The sequence below is a fragment of the Vitis riparia genome, chromosome 12 (genome assembly GCF_004353265.1).
Source record: "Vitis riparia cultivar Riparia Gloire de Montpellier isolate 1030 chromosome 12, EGFV_Vit.rip_1.0, whole genome shotgun sequence".
NCBI lineage: Eukaryota > Viridiplantae > Streptophyta > Magnoliopsida > Vitales > Vitaceae > Vitis > Vitis riparia.
This window is the reverse complement of record NC_048442.1, coordinates 8460434-8471784: the sequence shown is the minus strand read 5'-3', so window position 1 is coordinate 8471784 and position 11351 is coordinate 8460434. Positions and strand designations below refer to the sequence as shown.

General features: G+C 35.0%; 1 protein-coding gene across 1 annotated transcript; it reads right to left on the bottom strand.

The window, feature by feature from the left end:
* Positions 1 to 1629: 1629 nt before the first annotated feature.
* On the bottom strand, positions 1630 to 9941 carry LOC117927085 (dynamin-like protein ARC5). The gene is made up of 11 exons (XM_034846490.1): positions 9842 to 9941; positions 9470 to 9518; positions 9208 to 9290; positions 8641 to 8798; positions 8471 to 8531; positions 5933 to 5995; positions 5695 to 5795; positions 3427 to 3484; positions 2705 to 3052; positions 2115 to 2279; positions 1630 to 1998 (listed from the first exon to the last, which is right to left on the bottom strand). The coding sequence occupies exons 4-11, from the start codon at positions 8787 to 8789 to the stop codon at positions 1903 to 1905; spliced, it is 1041 nt and encodes a 346-aa protein (XP_034702381.1). The 5' UTR covers positions 8790 to 8798; positions 9208 to 9290; positions 9470 to 9518; positions 9842 to 9941; the 3' UTR covers positions 1630 to 1902.
* Positions 9942 to 11351: the final 1410 nt, after the last annotated feature.

Below are 11351 nucleotides of genomic sequence, written 5' to 3'. Positions count from 1 at the left end.
AGATTGCACTGTTGTTATGTTTAGTTCACTAATCAAATCACTGAGATAGGCATGCTCAGCATGTTTGTGCCTAAAGCTTCTAGAAACTTCTAGTAAAGTAATTGAATATTTTCCCACTTTTCATACTAGCTATGTGGCACTTCAATTTTGTTTCGTTCTACATGATTTTTGCAGTGCATGCATGCTAAATACATGCAGCTTACAATCTCAATGAAGAGCAAAGTTATACCCTCAGCATCTATGTTGCATGGGTTCAGGTATGAGTGTCAGATGCAGGTATGCGTCCAAGTGTCTGATCCTTCACAACTCAAATTGTAGGACATTGGGACTTTTGGTTAAAAAGGATCCAAAAAACAGGTACAGGTCCTGGAATACGAAATACTTAAAAAAAAAAAAAAAAATCAATTAAAACTAAATTGAAAGTGAAGATGTCATTTTTAAAAGCTCCCATCTTTTCCCTCTAATCCCTTTTTTTTCTTCTTATCCTTAAATATTCTTAAAAAAATTCAATTTTCAGCTAACTCTTCTTTTCCTCTAATGTAATTATTACTAAAAAAGCTGAAAGAATAAAAGAATATTAATGAAAAAATCAAACAGTCACACCCAAAGTAAATAGAAGTGTCAGACAAGGATTCCATACCCACACTCATGTTATTTCGTGTCAACGACAGTATGTTGGATAAAATTGAAGAATCCAGGTATCATAGCTCAAATACTAAATATATGTGACCTACAACCTAAAAGAAGAGTAAATTTCTATCCTCAGCCATGTCCACAGTTTGAAAATAAATTTCTGTTTCAGGGGTACTATTGTCACACCTGCAACCCACCAACAAGCCAGACCCCAATCCACTAACACACTAGAAAGATTTTGATGCTTCCATATCATCAGACATTAAGTGATGAAGAAAAGCAGAGAACAAATTTCCCATTCATTTTTTATTTTTATTTTTTGGTATACATTTATTTCTCTATTTAGCACACATATAACAATACAATGCCAGCAATACCATACTTTATAATTTGATTATATAATTGATTATTGTACACCTCATGAAAAATGAGGTGACAAGACCACCCACAAAGGTAGAAATTTGAGCTGCTTACAAGATCAAGACAACAATTCTTGCAAAACTCAAGTCGCATTTTAATAAGGCCCAGGAATTCCATAGTTGCCTACAAACTATAGTAGGTTACTAAGATATTATAGAGGGTTGAGAAGCCAGAAGTGCATGTTACCCTACTATAAGATTACAGGAAAACAGAGTTAACATAGAAAAATAAGAGATTGAGAGTTTTTTTTTTATTTGAAATTTTCCCAAAAAACAATAATTCCCCTCCTAAAGAAGTAAATTGTTAATAGAACTGAAGATGGGATTTCTTTTGACATCATCCTTTCCCCCAACTCCAAAATCTTTCAGGAATGACAAGAAAATATCGAGAGGCAGTTTAAGCAGCCTAGCTCAACCGTCACAATCTTGGGTTGCATTGGGACTCTTCATTGGACCAACCCTATTCCTAGAAAATTCAATCCAAGCTGGCCCAAGGTCAGAGTGATATATAGTTGGACATGTGCAAACTTGCAGTTTTATAGCACAAGGCCAGGATTTAAAATTTCATGCAGATAAATACCCAAAAGAAGATTTTTAAATTGAATACACTGGTTTGAGGAAAGCTTACTCATTAGAAGAGTGACCATTATATGATAATATCCCTCATAGACTTGTAACAAGGAATAACAAGGACAACATGCTGAGATAACAAATAAAGTATAGAACAAAAAAGAAATGGAAACTGGTTGGAACCGAGAAATGTTTGTCACTCATGATATCTCCAAGATCGCTTGCAGATGGTTACCAATCAGGATTCAGTTGAGAAGAAAAGATTCATTAAAAAGAAACCCTAATGTGATACAGAAACTGGTGGCAACTTAGACATAACCTGATGCAAACAAAGCTGCTCATGTATCTGTCTGAATTTCTCCTTAAGCCTCTGTATCTGCAAACCCACCAGCAAGTTCGACAAAACAAGAGAGAAATTGCCGAGATTGAGATTGTTATAAGAGGAAAAAGAAGGAAACAGAAAAGAGTGGAGAAACAGCATAGAAAGAGTACCCGTTTCAGCTCAATCTCTGTATCTCGCTTTCGCACTCCTAATGAGTGTCGCAGGTTGGTGATGTCAAAAACATTATCTAAATCATCTTCAAAAGCAGATTCAAGGTCCTCCCGGAGGAGTGCAGGCAACTTGTCTACAACTGGCATTAGAAGAAAACAGTTGAACTGCAAAAACATAAATGTCAAAATGAGCAAGCAAGAAAACAGAAAAGCAAAAGAAAAAGGTGCTGTGGACAAAAATATAACAAAGTCAGAAAAACAAAGAAAAAGGTAAAACAAAAACAAAACAAAAGAAGGAAAATACCAAACAAACAACATAGTTTTTTTCTCATGCATATGATTGACCAGAAATTTTGTAACTGATCATGTATGATCAACATTACCCCTAACAAAGTGAAGAAAAACCTTGAAAAGAAACTGCAAGATGAAAAAAAAAAAAAAAATTTAAATTAAATTTTAAAAAAGAAAAAAATAATGCAAGGAAAACCTTCAGCACCATGCTTGAAATATCCATCAATAGGTAGGTATTCTCGCCCAAGAAAACCAACAGCACTAAGATTCATTGAGAACCAGCAAACATATGCACAAACCTTTAGTTCTGCAGATGCCAAGAAATATTCTCTTATGCCATGGAATATCTGTTGTACCAAAGCATATACAATCCTTTCTGATGAAGGAGCAAGCCTTCGATTCCAAAGGGTGTTATCTAAAAGATCAGCCAGCCTTGTTTCTGTTGTCTGAGCACAAGTTGCTGAGTCAATGCCTGATGCCAAATGACTTAGTTTCACATCTGCCTTTGGCTTAATGTCCTGCTTGTCATTTGTAACAGACCCAAAAGATGACTCCTGAGCAACACCAGCAGATATAGAATTACCACTTGCCGCAGACTGTTCTGTTCCACCAAATGAGTCTAAGAATTGACGTAGTCCAGCCCGATTCTACAATTTGACATCACATGAGAAGTCCCATGAGCACAGCAAGGCAGTTAACCAAAAAGGTAAACAATGATGAACATGTTTCAGTCTAAAAGGAGTTCTGAAACTCAGAAGGAACAATCCTGTTCCCTAGGCTATTTGAGGGCACAAATACATCCTTTTGAAGAGGACTACTGAATGGATAAGAATAGAGATGCTGTATAGCTTAGACCCTTACCCAAAATGACAACAGAATGTAACATGCCATTTGTTGAGATACAGAAAACAAACTGATACATTAAACATACCAATTTCCTTTCAAATGCTGAACAGAATAGACCTAAACAGAACAGACCAATTTCAAATGGGATGCAAGACAAACTGGAATTGCTTATAACCTTATTGTGGAGAGACCAAGTGACATAACGGGTGGTGCTCACTAAGTCTTCCATGCATCTGCAATGATATTACTAAGTGAGTATACATCAGTACAAAGCTTAATGAGTTAAAAATAATAATAATAATAATAATAATAATAATAATAATAATAATAGTTGGCAAGCAATAGATGCACACAAGAATGAAGAAGCTTGCAAGAATTGCTGACCATCCCAAACACAAGTATACAACCTAGTAATGTTTGCAGAGAAAGAAATAACAATTTTGATGTTCTCTTTTCTTCACAAATCATGACAAGGCTGATATTTTTTATCATCGACAATTGAAGCGACAAACACAAAAGGCGGAAAATTGGTAACATTAATATTTTTTTAAGGTTTTAATATACAGAAAATAAACTAACTTTCAACATTTTATTCCAGCAGATATCCAGAATAACCTAAGTTCAAACAGAAATAAAATTGTACTTTGAGGCAACTAGTCAACCTGTTATTTACTTGCAAGTAGAGAGAATGAAGTACAAACCATCATGTGCTGCATCTTTCCTTATGAAGAAATCGTACTTTATATTTTAGCAAATATGAAATTGTGAATGCTTAGAAAGCCCTCTACACTTTTTCCGGCATCCAAACACCAAATTCCATATCTTTTCTGAGGAAATAAATAACTTCAAAGAATTAGCAGAACAAGATTCTCATGCTATATATTCTTCTAAACTAGATAATGGTACTACAATAGCTTAAACTTTTCCAAAAAACTCTTTGTTGTACACAATTATAACAGGTTATATATAGAATAGAACCTGGAATCTCTGCAACTTATGTAGGAAAAGATTATAAAGTTTATTTTGGACGATAATAACTTAATACATATCCCATAAGAAAGTAGTTTTTCCCTTAACTTGTCTAGTTCAGATATATGGTTATCATTTGTGGAGTTCAAGGATTAAAATATTGGAAATTTACTAAAATATCGGTGGTTGGATTTTATGTAAAATATAAAAAATATCGGAGTAAAATTTGAACAAAATATGAGTGAGTTGGGCATTGATCAAAACTCATAGAAATATTGGGAAAAAAATGCAAGAAATGATCAAATAAGTAATAATACACTTATGCAAGTTATTTTCAAAAAGACTATATGACAAATATTCAACCTTGGACAATAATATACAGTCCTTGGAAACACATTTACTACTAAAATGGTGATATATCTGGTTTATATATATTTAAAAATATAAAAGAAACTATATATGTGTGTGTGATTTTTGTTTAACAATGTTTATAATTTTATTTATAAATTTATGCTTTCTTTTGCATTTAATTATTACGATAAGATAGAAAAAAAGGCCTAGTAAGAAGATTATCAATCTTTACATTTTGAATGATCACTTTATTCAAATTTAAAGATAAAATAATTAAAATTAGTTTATTCACAAAATTTTTATTTTTAATATTTCATTTTGTAGAATGAAGATTGGTCAATTCATCAATTCAAAAAACCTGTTATATACATATATTATAATAAGGATCAAACTGACCTGATGGTTAAGGTGCAGGCTTTTCACACCTGAGGGCCAGGTTCAAATCCCAAGCGCTCCCTCCCCCTGCGCACGCCCCCCACCAATATTTTGGTGAAATTCCCAATTACATAAGGATTTTTGTATCTACTAAAACCTAACTGTGAAAGTCCATTTTGATTTCTTAATTTTGCCAAAACTTTTCCTATCACTACAAAATATTAGCTCTGATAGCCTAATATACATTGTAGACCCGTATCCTAACAACATAAGCTTCTAAGAAAGTTGGTAGTTTGACATAGTGTTAAAGCTCAGGTTAACTAGAGATCCCAAGTTCGAATCTCTCCTACCATCTATCTTATTGCCTCACATATTATCCAGTTCCGCTGATTTGAGGTCTCAAGGTTAAGTCCTACTGCTACCATCCCTATCTATTTATAGCTTTGTGTCTCTCCTATTGCTGCTTTCCTCATATCTATTTACAGTTGTCTCTCCCCTTATGGATGTGGGGCCAATGGATATTTTGAACTGTTATGGGCAACTGTCACCAATGGATATTTTGATGTTTTACTCCAAGAGTAGCCACCATCCATAATCAGCAGAAGTTGATTATTCAATTGGATGAACAGCACCATGAAAGTTTCAAACTTAAACCAATAAGCACATATAAATTTGACCTGCTTGTGTCATAGTCATAGGAAGGATCAATAATTTAAAAAATTGATGGGAATCAAGGCAGGATATATACTTTTCATGGCATTCTCTTTCAGTGGATTCAGCAAAATTGTTGAAGGCCGAAGCAACACGCCGGAGAAACACCTCATGGCCACTTAGATATTCACCATCTTTCTATTGGAAACCAGTCAAGTAAAGGAAGGATAAGTAACCCCCAAAAAAATTACCAGAAATTAGATGCATAATATTCCGAAAGTTTTATATGCAAAAGGAAAAAAGATTACCAGTCTAAGAGATGACTAATCTCATACCTGAAGAAGAAAGACAGAGATTGGAAGCAACCTTTTCAATATGTGCAACAACCGACAGCCCAACTGTACCAGGAAAAGAGTAACCTTAGTTTTTGCTAACATCTCCAAGAAGAAACTAATTACAACTTTTTTTTTTTTTTTTTTTTTTTTTTGTAATCATGGGAAAAACCAACAGCATGGATCAAGGTATTAGAAGTACAATACTATCTATTGGGAACGTCATAGCCAATGTTATAAACATGAACATAAGTAGTAGAAGAAAAAGGGGAAAATGACAAACATCTTTTTGAAGATAATTTGGACTGATAGAAATCAATTATGCCAGACAGGAGCATCAACTTGACCGAGTTTGACAAATATTTAGCATGAGCCTGATATCTGAAAACAGCAGCAGAAATATGGAAGGGTTCCTACCAATAATTGAAAAGCATACCAAATTAAACAATAAAGGAACTTAAGCCCAGCTAAAAAGTTGTCTCATCACACAATTTAATTAAGCACAACCAAAATTAATTAATTATGAAACTAAAGCAAAATTAATTAATTATTTAACTAAGCATAGCCATGGCCACCATGCTGTGCACACAAAGCATGGCCATGGCCTATCATGCTCTGAGCACAAAGCACAGCCCTGGCTGCCTCTCAAAAGAAAATAAAAGAAACACAAAGCAACCATGGCAACACATATAGCTATGGCACCATGGCTGTCCCAAAAAAGAAATCGCATTAATGCTGAGGCATCTAGAAAATAAATTTTCTTATCAGCTCTATAGATAGGTTTGCAAATTGCATCAGCAAATCAACCCCATAGCCACTGTTTGCAACTTAACAAACCTTTATGGCCAAGAAATCATAATGTAGTAATTATTTTGCAAAATACAAAAAGTATTTACCTTGGGAAATTTTTTAACCCAAATTTCAATTTGTTTCCTGAAAAACCAAAACCTCCATTTTCCCCAGAAGATTCCACTCCCATTCCTCTAAAACTTAAAAAAAAATGGGCAAAGATAAAAACTAATTACAGAGTACCAGGTCTAGATGAAGACCTTATCATGATGCAACAAAATCAGAGCACCAACTGAGCCTCCACCTGGATTCCAAGGAACTTGCATAGGGGTTCAACACTGTGTGACCCCTCCAGTTCATCATCAAAGGCCTGGAGAGAGCACCTGAGATAGAAAAGCCAGCACAAAGACACAGAATCCAATCAAGAAGGACCCATGCATTGGGGCTCTGGGTGGGAAACTGAGCCACGACTTTGGACAGTGAGAGGAATTCCTCATTGCCAACTCTGGCAATGACATCTATGAAGTTGACTTCCAGAACTTAAGAAAAGTGAACATTTTCACATAGAAGATACAGAAGTCATTAGGCATTCTATAAAAAGCAATTCACAATTGACTCACCCAAGAATAAGTCTTAAATAGATTGAATTTATTTCATGGTCTTTCATCTAAAAATATGGGTTTTGAATCTTTAAAAAGTTCATATCTTTGGAATAATCCAGAATTTAATTGAATAGATGTAACTAGGGGGAATTCACTATGAAGGAAAGGTTTTAAAGCCATTGGAAGATCTATGGTGTTGGCATCAGACAATTAGCTTGCCCACTTCTATTCCATATTCCTATTAGCGCTTGTTGGACATGGGGTTTAAGGTGCTTGCAGTTAAAATATAAGAAGGGAAGAAAAAGTGAATAGGGATGAGGAGGAGATTAAGATGGAGATGAATTTGTGAGCTGAAGAAGGTGTTGGGTTAAGGTTTGTTTCAACAATCAGGATTTGTTTGGGTGTTGGGTTTTCCTATAAAGAAGATGAATGGAAAAGTAGTATGGGCTTTTTCAATTAAAAAAAAAAAAGGAAAAGAAAAGACGAACAAAAACTATTAGTGTATGTCAGTGTATTCCATCCATCAAATCAACTACAATTATACAGAAGTGATCATGTTGTTTCACTAAAACCTCGAGGGAGGGGGCGTAATTTCTAAAACTAAAGTAAGGGTATCATCCATCAAGGCAAACCCCAGAGAAGAAATAAAAAATGACAGTTTGCACAATTAGTTCTCAACAGCATAACACTTGATTTTTTGCATTTCCCAAAACCTGATTGGATCAGAACTTAAAAAGTGCCAGAAGGACCACTTCAATTGGTTGGTTGGCATGGTTGGCATGGCTCATCTATTTGGAATGCCATATAACTCATTTGAACAACTAAATCAAACAAAATCATCCAATATTTCTATGCCTTTTGCAATAAGAGACTAATCTCCTCAAATATCAAATAAACAAATATTTCATATTTCCACATAGCATATATTTGTGATCCAAAGTGTTCAAAATCCAGAAAAAGTATGAGGAGATGCCTCCAACAAAAACTAAATAAGTCTCAAGATGTACACAATTAGAACCAATTATTTAGTGTAACTCAACATTGTTAAGCTGCCAACAACAATTGTAGATTTAAAACAAAGTAGTCAATTCACAATCTGCTCAAAAGGAGATCCAATCAAGGGCCAATATGGACTACAGATACAACTCACCTGATGAAGAAAAGGTTCAAATGTATCTCGAGCCTTTGCAACAGCTATCACACAAGCAGTTCTAATTTTTCAGGAAAAAAATAGGAGACAAGGAAAATTAGAAATAAAGCAATGCTATTACGATAAGAAGTTGTTACAAAGTTTTAATTAAGCTTGAGGTCCATGGATACCTTGAATAGTTTGTTCCATCATGAATATCTTCAACCCCACATGCATTAACAATTTCTTCCCTTGTAATTGGAGGACATTTGATTCCTCCAACCACAAAACGGAATTCAGCCATTGCACGATGATATTGTGCACCCCCATAAAGACGCATCCCCGCATTCTACAAAATAAAAAGTAAAACCACACTCTTTCTGTATGCTACTCTATTTAAAGGTAAACAAACAATGAATAGGAAAGCTTAGAGTTAGTATGTGCCTAGAGCATCAGAAAATGATAAATTTTAATAATAATGGTCTGGTATAAAATTTTACCACAAAAAAAATTGAAGCCGATTATCTCAGGCCATGTGGCTTGATCAATTGTCAATTGGCAAACTAAGATGTTGCAGAAGTTATAGGAAGAAGATAAAAATAAAAAATAAAAAAATAAAAAAACAAATACTGCAAGGAACAAAAATGTGGATAAAGAAAGGCATCCTAGAATGCTCAGCAAGCTGGAAGCCATGCACAATAAATTAGTCTAGTCATGGAATGCCCATGTCCACACACTTCTAATGCTTACAGCCTTACAGGTATCAGCTTTTGCGGGAACTGAAGACCATCAGTGCCAACAAATGCTCCTCCATTAACCCTTTCATCCTGCAGTGTTTCCCCTGCCAAAGACAGAAAACCTATTCACAATCTGACCAAACAGCCTGTAACAATAATAGAAATAAATAAACAACAAATGAATGAAAGAAAAAAACAGTTCATATGGCTGAAAAATAAGAATAACATACAAAAATATCTACCATACGCTTGACTGTACAATGCAAATATCTAGATGGCTTACCAAATTTTTCCGGAGGCGCAACAACTGTCCCTTTCAGTAGCAATGACAACTGAGTAGTAAACCAAATTTTAGTCAGAACGAGTACAACAGGAGTAATAGTCTTGAAACCCTCATAAAACCAGTCCGTTGAAAAAGAAAAAACAGAGAACAGAAATAAAGTGTAGCTTCTAATAAAAGCATGGATTTAGCACATGTGCCCAGGCTAGTTTGCACGAAAATTTTCCTCCAAGGATTTCTATGTTTGAGTAACAAAGACTGATAGGTTCATACAATTTATGATCACCAAATAAAATCGAATATATTGTTGAGTTAAACAATTCAATAATAGAGTATCAAACTGAAAATCTGTAAGGAACAGAAATTAAAAGAAACCTTGGTCAGGAACAGATCATGAAAAGTTCTTCCTTTTTCCTTTAGCTTTGCTTCATCCAAAGTGCTGCATAAGAGAAACAAATAGATAGACCAATCATTAAACAAAATTCAATGAAGAAAGAATGAATAACTTGACAAATATGACAAAAAACAATGCCAAATAGAAAACTAGAACAGGTGACTACCACCCTGACTGACTCCACCCACAAGACCAACTCTTTTGAGAGGGTGCATACATCTGTTATTACTGAAAAGAAATAAAAAAATCCAATTATATTTGTATCTCTCCTTACTCCCTCTTATGTTAAAAAATAAGAAATAAAAATTATTCCTTCTCTGTAGGTTGTGTAATCCTGCTGGTGATCTAGAGGATTGTAACTTGGACCAAATCTGAATTTTTGAATGCATGCAGGGAGGATGAGGGGCAGGAGTTAAGGCCTTGGACACATAATGGATCCCTATTAGTGTCTCCCAGACCAAGTCTTGATTCATGCGGTTGCTGAAGAATCATCCACTAAGCTGGTTCTTTATAGTTTCTCCCCAATTTTTTAGGCCATTGAGAAGGAAAAGGACCAGGTTTCTCTCCAATCTGATGTTCTGCCTGTAATAAAGTCCCCTATCTTGGTCAGCTGGCACATCCAAGGTTGGACTTGGCTTGAGATCAATGCTCAGGTGGTTGACTGAGAGATGGAGAATAGTTGGTTCATATTTTAGAGTTCTATGTCAGCTGATTCAACGAATCTACCAGGTCTGAATTTTTTAATTTCCAGTGGCTGATTCATTAGTTGTTGTGGGGTATCTTGCATTTAGTACACTTCAAGGACCAAGGGAAGTAAAGGAGAGAGCCAATAGGCTAAAGCCCATGAAAGTTACCTAACAGGGCTAATATGAGGGTTCCAAGGAAAGTGCCAACAAGGCAAAACTTTTGGGCATAAATTTTGAATTTTTCAGATAGGATCTAGACTTCTAGTTTTGAAAAAAATTTCATCCTCATACTGTAGCACATTATAAAGAGTTAGAGAGGCAGCCAAGAATTTTGTACTCTTTCTTATTGTCGATATTTTAGAGGAAAATTTCTTATTGTTGATAGTTTAGTTGATTTGTCTCTCCTCAGTGGATGTACAAAATGTTTCCAAACCACATAAATCCAGTTTTTTCTTGTGTAGTGGTCTCTGCACTTTAGTTTACTGTGATCCCACAAGATTAGCCTTCCAATTTTCAGAGCACCATTTTAGCAGTTGGAGTGTTGTATGTGTGATGGTATGTAGAATTTGTGTTTGATGATGTCAGTTCAAAGCCAGGTTTGCCCAAACGGGGTTTCCTTCGGTTTGTTGAGCCTCCCACGGCTGGGACAATTTATTATTGTTTTGTGGCAGGTATAATGTATAACTACATTTCTGTTGTAATCCATGCTCTTAGCCTGAGTATATCTACAACCGACACCAAATCCCTCCACTAGAATTTCAAGTGTGATGAGTGCATGCCTTAAGGGGCTAACGTCTTACTATCT